Below are 15,738 nucleotides of genomic sequence, written 5' to 3' on the forward strand. Positions count from 1 at the left end.
GGATACCTGAAATTGTTAACCCCCACAGCACAGAAATGTTTGCAGCAGAAAGAAGACAGGGCAACTCAGCAGTGAAGATTACTCCAGAATCCAGCAGCCTGCACATCATGGGGAATACCTCATTACAAGTATCTAAAGATCTAGAGAAAAAACAAGTTTTTTTAGCTAAAATGCAGCCTTATTGCTGATTATTCTAAGGATGAAAAAAAAAAACAGTTGTTCATCTGTGGAAGGCAAGATATGTTTAATGTCCACTCTATGGGATTGATTTACTAAATTTAAGTATGCAGTTTATTATCCAAGGAAATTATCACTTAGTTTTGTGAACATGGTAAAAATTGGATGGGCTGCCCCTTTAATTAGTAATAAGAAAAAAAATTAATATGCTGAAATATTTACCAAAAGGATTCTAAATATGTTGCAAATGTCTGTGAGTTCCCAGATGGGTGAATAGATCTTAACTAACACTGCACATTTATAGAGATTATAGAGATACAAGGGTTGATTCACTAAAGACAAAGAACTTTCCCCAGAGCTTAGTGAATGGAATCAAGATCTACCGACTTCCATCACCCAATCACGTGAAAGCAAAAATATTGGTTTTATTTCATTTCATTGCACGTGATTGGGCTTTCTTTGCAAAGCGAATTTTCACCAGTTTTATGGTTTGGTTACTGACAAATGTTGGGGTACCCTAACAGTATTGTATATGTCTCTAGGGTGGTGACATCTCTGCTCATCAGTTTCATTTGCAATGGTGCAACCCTTGCTGCTGAATTCTTATTTATTTTATATAGAATTATTATACATTGGAGACAATATTATGGAGAATATGTAAAGTGGGGACTCTCTAATTTTCAAAGTGGGTGGGAATAGAACCAGGAACGACAAAGGTGAGAACTCATGGCTATAGTCTCTATGTTACATAAGATGCTAGTGGGAGACCCAACCCAATAAATTCTATCTATAACTAAAATATCAATTTTAGCTGTACCAAAAAACTATTTAGCTGCACCCAGTCTGGTGGACAACATCTTTTCATTTGTGAGTATATCGGAATACTTTATTTTATCCATTAACGAGACCTACAGTAATGCACTAGGCTTGTGTGCCTCCTTCTTATGTTTGTTTTTTAGTACTGGATTTCTCCAAACTGAAGAAAGCAGAAGGTTCTAGTGCTTACAGTGGTGGTCCATAGTTCAAGCTAGAAGATCGGTTCACTCTGAGCCCCCTGAGGGCTGTATTCCCCGGAGGGTCACCTTACCTTTAGCAAGGACTTTGAATTAATTTCTTTGATCAATTTTAGCTGGACTGACTCCTTAATAATACAGGTGAAACTTTTCAGAGGTCCGATATTGTTCTATGTACAATCCTTGTTTTATTGATTGCATGTAATATTCTAATTTTCTGAGTTTGTGGATTTGGGCTTTTCATGAGCTGTAAGCCATAATCATCACAATTATGACAAATCACAGCTTGAACTATCTTGCTTTGCATGTAATGAGTCTATCTCATATATTAGTTTCACCTTTTAAGTTGCGTTACTGAAATAAATGAACTTTTGCACAATATTCTAATTTTTTGAGTTTCACCTGTATCATCTCTCTGCATGGACTAAAGTAAATGCATTTATAATAGCACCAAGTACAGCTTGAAATGTTTTTTACAAATAATTCAATAAAGCAAAAAAAGATACCAAAAGACTTAAAAATACAGTGGGGCAAAAAAGTATTTAGTCAGCCACCAATTGTGCAAGTTCTCCCACTTAAAAAGATGAGAGAGGCCTGTAATTGGCATCATAGGTATACCTCAACTATGAGAGACAAAATGAGAAAAAAAATCCAGACAATCACATTGGCTGATGTGGAAAGAATTTATTTGCAAATTATGGTGGAAAATAAGTATTTGGTCACCTACAAACAAGCAAGATTTCTGGCTCTCACAAACCTGTACCTTCTTCTTTAAGAGGCTCCTCTGTCCTGCACTCATTACCTGTATCAATGTCACCTGTTTGAACTTGTTATCAGTATAAAAGACACCTGTCCACAACCTCAAACAGTCACACTCCAAACTCCACTATGGGGAAGACCAAACAGCTGTTGAAGGACACCAGAAACAAAATTGTAGACCTGCACCAGGATGTGAAGACTGAATCTGCAATAGGCAAGCAGCTTGGTGTGAACAAATCAACTGTGGGAGCAATAATTAGAAAATGGAAGACATGCAAGACCACTGATAATCTCCCTCGATCTGGGGCTCCACACAAGATCTCACCCCATGGGGTCAAAATGATCACAAGAACGGTGAGCAAAAACCCAGGACCACACGGGGGGACCTAGTGAATGACCTGCAGAGAGCTGGGACCAACGTAACAAAGGCTACCATCAGTAACACACTACACCGCCAGGGACTCAGATCCTGCAGTGCCAGACATGTCCCCCTGCTTAAGCCAGTACATGTCCGGGCCCGTCTGAAGTTTGCTAGAGAGCATTTGGATGATCCAGAAGAGGATTGGGAGAATGACATATGGTCAGATGAAACCAAAATAGAACTGTTTGGTAGAAACACAACTCATCGTGTTTGGAGGAGAGAGAATGCTGAGTTGCATCCAAAGAACACCATACCTATTGTGAAGCATGGGGGTGGCAACATCATGCTTTGGGGCTGTTTCTCCACAAAGGGACCAGGACGGCTGATCCATGTACAGGACAGAATGAATGGGGCCATGTATCGTGAGATTTTGAGTTCAAACCTCCTTCCATCAGCAAGGGCATTGAAGGTGAAACGTGGCCTGGTCTTCCAACATGACAATGATCCCAAACATACCGCCCGGGCAACGAAGGAGTGGCTTCGTAAGAAGCATTTCAAGGTCCTGGAGTGGCCTAGCTAGTCTCCAGATCTCAACCCCATAGAAAACCTTTGGAGGGAGTTGAAAGTCCGTGTTGCCCAGCGACAGCCCCAAAACATCACTGCTCTAGAGGAGATCTGCATGGAGGAATAGGCTAACATACCAGCAACAGTGTGTGCCAACCTTGTGAAGACTTACAGGAAACGTTTGACCTCTGTCATTGCCAACAAAGGATATATAGCAAAGTATTGAGATGAACTTTTGATATTGACCAAATACTTATTTTCCACCATAATTTGCAAATACATCCTTTCCAAATCAGCCAATGTGATAGTCTGTCTGGATTTTTTTTCTCATTTTGTCTCTCATAGTTGAGGTCTACCTATGATGCCAATTACAGGCCTCTCTCATCTTTTTAAGTGGGAGAACTTGCACAATCGGTGGCTGACTAAATACTTTTTTGCCCCACTGTATATGTATAGGAGCACACAGACCTCTACACAAGGCTTAACAGAAAAAGAGAATTTTACATGCACATTATATAATTAGATAGGTGAGTTAATATTCAGTAAACAAAGACTGAATATGGCATACAGGTGGTTGAATACAAACACCTTTGTGTTAGGAAGCTTCAATATTATCTCCCAAGTCTCAAGATAATAAGACACACATATCTATATAAAAACTGTGTTGCTCTTCAGTGGGCAGGTATTAGTCCTTAAGAACTTACAGAATTATCATTTAGGAAAAAAAACGGATTTTGCTCATCCAACATGTAAACAGATCAATTGATTGTAAACTGCTATCCCAAGCAGTGGCGTCCCTAGGGGGGTGCGGGTCGCACCGGGTGACACCATCACAGGGGGTGCAGGAGCAGGATACCAGCAGAGCTTCTGGGTTCTGTGAAAGTCCTGGCCAGTTATTGGGGTGATCCCGGATTCCCGGTACAGTCACAGCTGTGTCACAATGGGTTGCAAGATCAGTTAACCCCGTATAGGTTAGACCTTTTTGGGGTTATCTGATCTTGCAACCCATAGTGATCCGCGGGATCAGCTTCAGTGGTTTGCAGCCTGTAAGGGGTTAACGGTGGCAGCTCTGTGCTAAAGTCGCAGATCGGCTTCTTTGGCCTGAAACCAGCACATGCGCAGTTGTTTCAGGGGATACATATCTTCACGGGATACTCATACCACTTCACGGGCACCGCTCCTACCTCTCTGAAGGGGCGACACGTGTTACTGCACCGGGTGACACCAACCCTAGGGACACCTCTGATCCCAAGAAAATCTTATATGTGGAGTATATAACGGTTGCACATTTTCCATTTGCTTATAAAAGTACAGATACTGCAATTGTAAGTAAAACTAATGACACTCTCTAATAAAAATGGAGTCATGCAATGCAGTAATACATGTTATGTGCATTACTGAACTTTGCGGTAACACGCATGACAATACATTAGTGTAAATGGGGCCTAAAAAACCCTAAATATCAGTATAGCTCAGCAAAACGAATCTGACCATATGCAATATACACCAAAATTGACTCTCTCAAACCTGTCAGGAGAGTAATAACTTGTCTTGCATTTATACTGATCCTTTGGTTTCACTGCTCTCAAACAAGTATGCAGACCCATAAAGTCAGAGAAAAGTCATGTCTTTATAAGCATGTACTATATGATTGCTTTGGGTCTGTGACTCAAACTATTGCAGTAAGAGGGTCTAATGACAACCAGGCAACTAGCATTTTCATAAACAGAACTATCCAACCAACATATTCTATGTTTTTCTCATGATAGGTTTGCTTTAAACAAAGAAGGTCAATTTGTATGTATATTTTAATTTCATATGCTTGAGCAGAATCAATAACATGTATAAGTTTTAATTCTTATGTTTTCTAAAACTGGCTAGATGTTAAAATTCAACGTAAAGTGCATATGTTATGCATCATGAGCTTACTAATCAAACAACTCAACAGTAAATTTAATGTGAAGCATGTGATAGATTAAATATGAGAATACTTGAGAATAATCATCCGCACTCATGAACTGTCCCATTGTGACTATCCTATGAATAGAGGAAAATCTGAGGCTATGTTTGGCACTACAATACTCATTTTGCATAGTGTCAACCAGTTCATGTGTTTTAGCAATAGCAGTTGTTTTCCAGTAACTGGAAGAACCCAATGACAAGTTTAGGAAGTGCTTGTCAACAATTTTAATATGAACAAAGCTTATTAGCTTACCAGGAGATACATAGCCAATATTCATGATGCCATATCACAAATACGAATGACCCTCTCTGAACACTGTCCATAACCTTACTAGGGAAATCTCTCCTGTCCTGGCCACAAATATTATGCTAGGATTTTCAGTTAAGCAACTCGAGCCAATGAAAACCCAACTGACCCCAGCTCTTGCTCGACACACACAGCAAGGATATCCATTTTTGATGGAGTTGTTCTTTGAAGTTCTGTGGACAGTATATAGCCTGTAATCATGGGGTTATACAACAGGCACCTCTAGCTGCATACTGCTTTACTTCCATAAAGCTCTGGACCTACAAAACCCCAAATGCTCAATTGAGGAAACATACCCTGTAAGGTCAGGCTGCAGCCCAACCCTACTCACCTCCCTTTCGGTCACTATGTGTGATAAACAACCTCACCAGCCAATAAGGGAACAATGAGGGCAGATCATGGTGAGACCATGTAAAGTCTGCTTGTTATTGTCATAGCAGAATGTCCCAGTTTTCGGGGTTTCACGACATGCTTGAAAAGAAGGAAACAATCATGCCGTCACCTCTGTCATCCCATGATCTGATTACAATATAAAATAACCCACGTTAGATTTCTATAGTTTGGTATTTGTTGCTGTTGCTCTTTGTTTGTCCAATAATTTGAATTATCAGGCCTCATGCACACAGGACATTTTAAAAACGCTCCTTCTCTTGGTAGCAGCGTCTTGGCATAAAAGCCGCCTGATGCTTGTCAAAGTGTCTAATGATTTTACAAGCGTTTAGGCGTGTTTACAAGTGTCAAGTGCTTGGGTGTCAATTCATTTAATTGACCAGAATAACAATTTATTCTGGCCATTGAAATGAATGAACACTCAAGCGCTAAACGTACCTAACGTTAACACTCGTTTACATGCGTCAAGCATTTTTTTTCTGCCAAAACACTGCTGCTCCTGGATGCACTGCACTTTTTTTTCCTGCTGGTAAACGCTACTATTACTAAAAGCTTCTAAACGTCTATGTGTGCATGGACACATAGGATAACATGGAGGGCTGTTTAGGAGCAGTAAAAAAAAAAAAAATGCCTGACGCACCTAAAAGTGGCTGCAATAGCACCCTGTATGCATGAGGCCTCACTATCAAGCATAAACAAAATGATCCAAACCCACCAACCAAATGTTCTGGGAATTTTGCCAGTAAGACGTCATTTTCATCTATAATTAAAAATATTTCTAAACTTTGATTTTCATATTAGTGTTCCCTCCGAGCTTGGGAATATCTGTTTTATTCAAAGGAGGGGTTGCATGGAGCCTTATTGCGAAGGGTGGAGCACCAGAACTCTGTAGTAGAGATGAATTCTGGAACGTTCTCAGACACATCACTTGAAATTATTATGAAGATTGATTACCTGTCGGCTAAATGTATTCTGTACATGAATCCAGTAATCTTCCACAGGGTCGTAGCAGTAAATTGCCTTAGTAAGCCCTCCAGCTACATATATGAGGTTGTTTAAGGACACAGCGGTAATGCATCTCTTTGCTATAGGAATTGATGCTCGGAGTAGCCAGGTATTTGTATCAGGATCATAGCACTGCACCTGTGTAGCAAAGTATAATATTTATTTATGTAGACTTGGGTAGAAATTTAAGAGGATATATATAGGCAATACCTCAATATCATATTTTAAGCAAAAACAGAAATGTAAGACCACACACTATTTCAAGCCATGTTTTTAAAAAGCTTTATTGAACAAAAATGGCAGACACAGTCCAACCTGTTTCTGTCCACCAATGTGTTTCACCCACCTACTGCAGCCTAACTGTAGATACAGAAGAAAAGCTCATATACCTATACATATGGTAGCCATTTTTATGTAAGCCTTAGGGCCAATTCACACTATTGTGTTGTGTTGCCATCAGGGGTGGACTGAAAACTCATGGGGACCCCGGGCAATAGGGGATCATGGGGCCCCTGTGTCCTTGCCCAAACTCAAAAAAGCCTATGAAAAAGGTACCAGGGGCAACTCATGGGGCCCCCTACTCACCCCGGGCCGTCGGGCATTGCCCGAGTTTCCAAATGATCAGTCCGCCCCTGGTTGCCATTGGATGTGCTTTGCAGCTCAGTGCAACGTGTATTTCTTTGACTGCAACAAATGCTACATGCACCTTTTTTGGTGTGTTTTGGTGCATTACGCATCATAATCAAATGAACGGTCTGCTCTAATGCAAAGCAGGTTAGCACACAGCAAAATGCATGAATATTAACACAGTGCAGTAGTGTGAACATGACCTTAAGCTTAAGCAGCTCATATAGTGAAGGAAAAAAAATTCAAAAGAAATACATGTCTATCAAATTATGCACTGATTTGCATGTTCATGAGGGAAGTATTTGATCCCCTATCATTCAGCAGGATGACTGGCTACCAGGTGTCTTTCATACAGGTAACAAGCTGAGATTAGAAGCAGTCTCTTAAAGGGAGTGCTGCTAATCTAATTTTGTTACCTGTATAAAAGACACCTGTCTACAGGAGCAATCAAACAATCAGATTCCAAACTCTCCACCATGGCAAAGACCAAAGAGCTGTCCAAGGATGTCAGGGACAAGATTGTAGACCTACACAAGGCTGGACTGGGCTACAAAACTATCGCCAAGCAGCTTAATGAGAAGTTGCCGACAGTTGGTGCAATCATTCACAAATGGGAGAAACACAAAACAACTGTCAGTCTCCCTTGGTCTGGTGCACCTTGCAAGATCTCACCTCGTGGAGTGTCAATGATCATGAGAACAGGGAGGAATCATCTCAGAACTACACGGTGAGGATCTTGTCAATGATCTCCAGGCATCTGGGACCACAGTCACCAAGAAAACAATTGGTAACACACTACGCTGACAAGGATTGAAATCCTGCAGTGCCCACAAGGTCCCTCTGCTCAAGAAAGCACATGTCCAGGCCCGTCTAAAGTTTGCCACTGAACATCTGAATGATGCAGAGGAGGACTGGTTGAAAGTGTTGTGGTCAGATGAGACCAAAATCGAGCTCTTTGGCATTAACTCAACTCGCCGTGTTTGGAGGAGGAGGAATGCTGCCTATGACCCCAAGAACACCATCCCAACTGTCAAACACGGTGGTGGAAACATTCTGCTTTGAAGGGGTTTTTCTGCTAAGGGGACAGGACAACTGCACAGCATTAAGGGACGATGGACGGGGCAATGTACCATCAAATCTTGGGTGAGAACCTTCTTCCCTCAGCCAAGGCATTGAAAATGGGTCGTGGTTGGGTGTTCCAGCATGACAAGGACCCAAAACACACAGTCAAGGCAACAAAGGAGTGGCTCAAGAAGAAGCAGATTAAGGTCCTGGAGTGGCCTAGCCAGTCTCCAGACCTTAATCTAATTGAAAATCTGTGGAGGGAGCTGAAAGTTTGATTTGCCAAACGTCAGCCACCAAACCTTAATGACTTGGAGAGGATCTGCCAAGAGGAGTGGGCCAAAATCCCTCCTGAGATGTGTGCAAACCTGGTGACCAACTACAGGAAACGTCTGACCTCTGTGATTGCCAACAAGGGATTTGCCACCAAGTACTAAGTCATGTTTTGTGAAGGGGATCAAATACTTATTTCCCTCATAAACATGCAAATCAGTGCATAATTTGTTAGACATGCATTTCTTTTGAATTTTTTGTTGCTATTCTGTCTCTCAGTGTTACAATACACCTACCATTCGATTTTCAGACTGATCATTTCTTTGTGAGTGGGCAAACATTCAAAATTAGAAGGGGATCAAATACTTATTTCCTTCGCTGTAACTCCCAACAGTCACATTATGTTATATTGCTAAATATCCACAGCTACTGAAAATGAAAAATTTTACACATTATTATAAGCTATGATGTTGTATGAAAGCAGACCTTCACTCAAAAATCAGACTTAGCATCATTGTCATCCTCTCCCAAGCCTGTTACACAATGGTAGATCTTTTTTACTTTTTTTTGGGAAATAACTACCTTTTTGCTCATTCCCACATTTGCTTTCCTCACCTAGGTAAAGGTGACGTTGTCCTTGACCTGCCTGTAGCCTCCTGAGATACATGTTGCATGTGCTAGGAGGCTTCAGGACAGTCTCCCGACAGTACAAAGGCCTTGTGCATCCACAGCAGGACTTCAGCAGGTAGGAAGTGACAGTCAGCTCTCAAATCCAAGATGGAGGTGCAGGGAAAAAAAAGCTAAGGGGTCAAGTGAAGTTCATCTTTAACAATAAATACTATCTATTTTTCCTTAAATAAAATGATATGGATAAAATGTGTATCTGATCAACATACAACAGAAAGCAGCAGCTTTGCTCCTGCCGCCCACTGTGTCTAACGGTAAACCTGGCCCTGCACCTGAATGTACCATAATTTAAAAAATAAACATACAGGTATTAGGGCTTGTTCACACTTGACTGTTTTACCAACGCTTGCCAAACGCCCCTATAGCGTTTGGCAAGCGTTGGTCCGGCGTTTGCGGAACGTTTTTTAACGCTCCGCAAATGCCGCATGCGTGATTTAGCGGCGGTTGCTAGGCGTTTGCCGAGCGTTAAAAACGCCCCACAAACGCCTATAATGAAGTTTGAATGGTGTTACCGCTCCGCAAACGCCCCGCAACCGCACCACAAATGCCGGCCGGGCATTTGCAGAGCAGCACCATAGACTAGAATAGGAGGCTTCAACTCCTCCTGACTCGACCAGAGGCGTCTGTTTTGCCGCGACGCTAACGCTCCCGTTAGAACAGCACCATGTGCTGCAATGTGCAGAATTGTCCGAGGCACTTGGGAAGCGGTAAAAATGCTTCCCAAACGCCTCTCTGCAGCCTGCACACAACACTAGTGTGAATGTAGCCTAAGTGTTCTAGTAAAATGCATCTTTTTGTCAAAAGAATTGTGACATATTTCTGTAGAGGTGTAAACTGCAAATTTCAAATTAGCATCAGTTACCTTATCTGAGCAGGTGTTGTCATCAGGTCCTCCACCAATCACAAACAGTTTCCCAACACAGCTTGTAACCGCTGGAGAACTCACAGCTTCTTTCAGTGGGGCTACATCTGTCCAGCGATTTGAGAAGGAGTCATAACATTCAACACTGCTCAGTCTGTTCTGACCATCATATCCACCAACCACATATACCTTGAAAAAAATCAGAACTTTTGCGTTATTATTGCAGGACTAAGAAAACGTAAAAAAATACAAATTATTTAATTATAGTCACCACTACATATTCACAAATACAGTATATACAGTAAGCAAACACGTAAAGTACATCTGTAGTGGGAAAAAAATGTGTTATTTGTTGGGTCCTTCACCCTCTTTTATCATACCCTGGCAGTGTCAGGGCAGGGCTGTGGAACGGACAGGTAGGCCTAGTGGCAGGGTAACGCACTGGCTGACGACAACCACCACCAACAGACTGAAGTCCCTCAGGGCGCGGAGTCTAAGTCCCAGGCTGCCCTTCACCAGGGCCCCTGATGGTGGGGATGGACTTGACGCAACCAGGGACCAGGTCGCGGCCCCCGAGACACCCCAGCTGCGGTAATGGCCGCCGCCAATGGCGTGTAGTTGGTGAGAATGACAATAGCGTAGTCAGACAAGCCGGGTCAATAACAACGGGACAAAACAGTACAGAACAGTAGACAGAGAATCACAGGTCACGGGCCGGGTTCAGCAACAGAAGGTCAGATCAAAGGGAAACGCAGAGAATGGTCTTAGTCACAAGCCGAGTCAGAATACCAGAAGAGTCACGAGCGTATACACAGAGCTGTAGCAAGACAAAGACACAAGACACAAGTGCAAAGAGCATGTGCAGATCCCAGGCTTATATGTACTCAGCCACACCCCTCTGGGGGATGGACCTCAGAGACCTGAAGGCATAAAAGATTCCCATCATGCTCAGCAGAAATCCAAGATGGATGCTAGCACATGGAGTAACATAACCTCTGGGAAAAGGTAGGACCTTGACAGGCAGTTAGCATGCCTCAGGGCTCTAGCATTTATTGGCATAAGTAAGGTGCCTTCTGGCACTTTATCATATCTACTATGCAACAGTTACAGTAGCTTTAATCTTCTCCTAGATATAAGATAATCAAGTGCCACCATATGTCTACATCTAGTCTGTGGGGTATTCATTAGGATTACATATTGGTCTAATCATGAGAAGATGATACAGTTCTTTATATGTAACAAATTGTCAAAACAAGATACATATGCTAAACACTAAAAAATGTATAAATAAATAAACAACAAAACTGTGCAAAAAATATCACAAACAAATGTATATCTCATAATGATGTGACCATATATCTCACAGCAATGTGACCCTCAAGGGAGCATCACATTATGAATAGAGTCCACTGCTAATAACAAAGTGTGCATAAAGTCAAATGTGCAAATAAAGTGATCCACAATATTATAAAGTGCTTTACAGTATTAAAAACTTTATAATACTGTAAAGCACTTTAACATTTGAGTTTGTGAGTACATAATGATACAAGGAATGGACTTTTTCATGAGTCTCTTGATGTGATACTCACCTTAATGGTCACATCATTTTAAGATAATCAGTTGTTTGTAATATTTTTTGCACATTCATTGGCCTATTTTTTTTTAGGTTTTTACACATCATTTTTTTAATATTTATATTGTCACAAATAAATATTTTATAGTAATTCATTTTAGCAATATACTGTATATATACACTTTCACTCAAGACTCAAACATTTTTCTAATTGAATCCAATTAGAAAATATTAGACTCTTGTGCGAAACAATTAATAGACCCCAAAAGTATCTACTTAGCTAAACATCTTTTGCAGTGGTCTCCAATCCCTTTGCTTGCTTTTATCTGGCCCTTGGGGTCAATATTTCATCCACTGATATCAACAATGGGGCAAACTTCCCCCACTGATACCAATAAAGGGGCATAATTCCCTCCACTGACACCAATGAGGGGCACATGTCCTCCAACTGACACCAACAATGGGACCCAATCACACCAATAATAGGGCACTATTCCTCCCACTGACACCAAAGATAGGACATTGTTTTTTCCCCACTGTTATCAATACATTTTATACTCCCAGTGGTCACAGCTCCATCACCCTAAAGTCTGAAGGACAGAAAACTGGCCCTTTGTTTAAAAAGTTTGGAGACCCTGATCTATTGTACTGTTGTTACCTTTCCCAGTAGGACAGCCATTTTATGACGCCATCTGCCCTTATTCAAAGAAGCTACTCTAATCCAAATGTTTAGTTGAGAATTATAGATCCAGACATCCCGACTATTGATTCTTCCTCCTGCAAGTAAAAGAAAAAAAAAATGGAATATGAATTAAAACGGTCACTGAAACAAAATTGATTTGTTTAATAAATGTATATGTATTTCCACATATTTTATAAATGATTGCATGTTTAAAACTAATCTGACCTTTAGCCAAATACATTCCAGGTACATTAAAGCAAAAAGTGTGCAAAGTCCAAAGACTAAAACACACCTTTGCAATATGGTGCGTTGTAGCAATAACATTAAGTGTGTCAATTTGATTGGAACCCCAACACATTAAGGCTACACAGTTCCGATGCACATGCAATGCCACTAATGCATTCTATTTTTTGGTCTGTTCTTGTGCATTGAATTTAGAATGTCTTAACACAACACATATTAAGTGAGTGATAATGCATGCATTAATGCAGTAGAAAACCCTGTCCAGTGCTAGCATGCTTCAGAGAAGCAATCTTGTTTTTTGTACAAAAGTAGTGGTCTTGCCGTCTAACACATAATCATTCAAATAAGCTGCCAGTGCCCCAGAAATTGAACATGTGCCTTTTTTTTAGAATGCAGTGCACCACAACACATGGTAGCACATTGCCATGTTTTGTGGTGTGCTGCAATTCAAATGTGTCAAAGGTGTGTAGCGCTATCCTCTAGGGAGTTGCTGGATTGGATGTGTTCTCTGTTTTGCCTCAAACTCCTCAATGACGTCAGACCTTCTGACACACTAGGCTGAGTGAACAGAGTTTGCAATATCACACAAATCACTACCAGGTACACAATATTGATGCTGAAACAGGCACCAAATGCATTAGTAAAGGCAAGTCTCAATATATTGTTACACAATATGATTGGTAATGATAAAGGCATGAAAGTGGATTACCAACAGTAGTAGTACAACTCCGCATACAGTATGATCAGTAGTCAGCAGTAGGTATGGAATAACGCTATGCACCAGGATCAGCATAAACAGTAGCAAGATCACCTTGAGTGCAGCAATGAGCAGTAATATGGCTAAATGTATTGCTTTCAGGAGGCTGTACTGCCAGAGTGCATTAAGGGTGCCTATGTTAGGCCTAGGCTAACAGGATAGGAGTACTCTTTATATGAGTAATGACTAGGGGGCTTGGAAAATGGCTTTATAGGAAACAATCCTTTACTATATTCTTCTGCCAGCTATAGTTGGGGCCTATAGGCAGTGTTGGTGCACTTAACAACAGCCTTGGTGAACCAACATGCAGTGTAGGCACTATCTAGTAAGTGTTCTTCCAGTAATCTAGTCTCTGCTATCAGTGTGTGATTAGTGGGCGGTCAGCCCTCTCACAAGACTACTGTAGACTCCTGCTGTAGGAAAAGGGGATCACTGTGTCTCTGCACAGATGTCTCCAGTGATCAGAAAGGAAGGAGGAGAGAGAGAGATTGCTCCAGTCTCTCTGCAGCAAAGGGTGGGCTGCTTGGATTGCCACGGTACGTGCAGTGCTGTCTTTGTGCCACTTTTCTCAGGCCTCAACATCCAGTCCTCACCAGTCTGGTCCCCTGCAGAAATATGTACAGACAGGCTGATGTGCTCACATGGACTCCCACTCTGCCAAGAGTTAGAAGTTTCCAGTGCAGTCTGTTAAAAGGTATTCCACTACTCCCCCTCCTTACTATATTGTGTAATGCAGGGATTCATGAGTCCAATTCTATGGTGGATGTCCCGAAACTTCTATTCCCATGATCCTTGGTATTCTGCACGGAAGTCCATAGCCTTTCATGGCTATAGCTCTCCCCTTGCTGGAGGACTGGAACATGACACCTAGCACAGCAGTAGAAAGCGAAAGTAAAACTGACTGTAAAGAGGACAATATCTCCTTCTCCATGTTTCTGTAAACCAACACCTGGCTACAGGTGTGATGCCTTAATAAGTTTGGGTGGCATTGAACTGCTAAGACATACCACAATGGACAGGTATGAAAGGACCATAAGATTTGCACACTTTTTGATGCACCCAGAATGTGTTTAGCTAATTTAAGCTGAAAGTTCATTTGGTCTGTAACTAGTAGAAGTCATCAGTGCCTACCAAAGATTATAAATAAAGATACATATCTTGAACCAAAGATACATTCATTAATTTTGATAGAAGCACTCCTGAGTCTGTGTATCATGCATAAATATTACAAAATTATAAGTAGAGTCATCAGCTAACGTCTGAGTTTTCCTTTAGGGCTTTAATAAGCTCATCCAATTAACAATGACTTTGATTGCAGTGTACATTGGCCGTTTTGCTGCATGAAACAATTGCTGAAAGGAATTAAAATGGTTTATGGGATTTGTTGTTAAAAACAGGAAAGATACACTGGACCTGGAGAACACTTCCTGAATTTGAGCAATATAGGAATCTAAAGACATCAAGTATTGATTGTTGCCAAATAGAGCTAATTTTAGTCAAGAAGGAAATTAACACACCTTGTACACCCCTTAGGCAAATATAAAACTCACCCCAACACAGTGGGATTGATTTACTACGACTGGAGAGTGCAAAATCTGATGCAGCTCTGCATGGTAGCCAATCAGCTTCTAACTCCAGCTTGTACAATTATGCTTTGAGAAAATAACCTGGAAGCTGATCGGTTTCTATTCAGAGCTGCACCAGAGTTTGCACTCTCCAGTTTTAGTAAGTCAACCGCATTGGCTTCAATTTGTATAAGAGCGGTGTAGCTTTTATAATGTATTTGAACAGTGAAACATGTTAAAGATCTGCTAAATCCCCTAAAAATGTTTAAAGTTACCATCAGTGCTTTCATAATGATATAGATATGGAAAACATACAGTGCATCACTCTGTTATTTAAATATATATCCTCTATAAATTATGTAGTTTAAAAATCACATAAATACCAAAATAATCACAATTTTTCATCCAGTAAGCCATATATACAGTAGCTTAAGTCCCATCAGTGCAGTTTACACAAAATATGTAAGCAATGCTTTACAAATCTTCATATTTCCACTTCTAGTGAGCAGGTCCACCACAAGATATTCCTATACACAGGGGCAGACTGACAACTCATGGGGCCCCCAGGCAATAGGGGATCATGGGGCCCCTGTGTCCTTGCCCAAACTGAAAAATGCCTATGAAAAAAGGTACCAGGGGCATCTCATGGGGCCCCTTACTGACCTCGGGCCCTGGGGCACCTCCAACCCGTGATTAGCTCTCAGCTTCCACCCAGTGTGTGCTCTCACCTTATCCTTTGGACCCATAAGCACCAGAACCAATACTTGCTTTTTTTTCCCTTTCAGTCACATGAACTTTCCAGTCTTCTCTGCTCCTCCTCTACTCAGGTTACAGATATCAACTGTTTCCAAAACTGAGCGTTCTCTGTG

The 15,738-nt window shown here is 41.2% G+C and overlaps 1 protein-coding gene across 3 annotated transcripts in view; it reads right to left on the reverse strand.

The window, feature by feature from the left end:
* The window catches only part of KLHL24 (kelch like family member 24), a 92,103-nt gene that overhangs the window by 14,216 nt on the left and 62,149 nt on the right, over positions 1-15,738 (reverse strand). For all 3 annotated transcript variants that reach the window (XM_089672344.1, XM_089672342.1, XM_089672343.1), the window contains 3 exons: positions 12,281-12,399; positions 10,050-10,238; positions 6,488-6,676 (listed from right to left, as the gene is read on the reverse strand). In XM_089672344.1, coding sequence (XP_089528470.1) covers positions 6,488-6,676; positions 10,050-10,238; positions 12,281-12,399 — 497 coding nt within the window. The remainder of the gene's footprint in view (positions 1-6,487; positions 6,677-10,049; positions 10,239-12,280; positions 12,400-15,738) is intronic.

Source organism: Staurois parvus, unplaced genomic scaffold (assembly GCF_062004578.1).
Source record: "Staurois parvus isolate SC_StPar_1 unplaced genomic scaffold, SC_StPar_1.0 ptg000126l, whole genome shotgun sequence".
Classification (NCBI taxonomy): Eukaryota; Metazoa; Chordata; class Amphibia; order Anura; family Ranidae; genus Staurois; species Staurois parvus.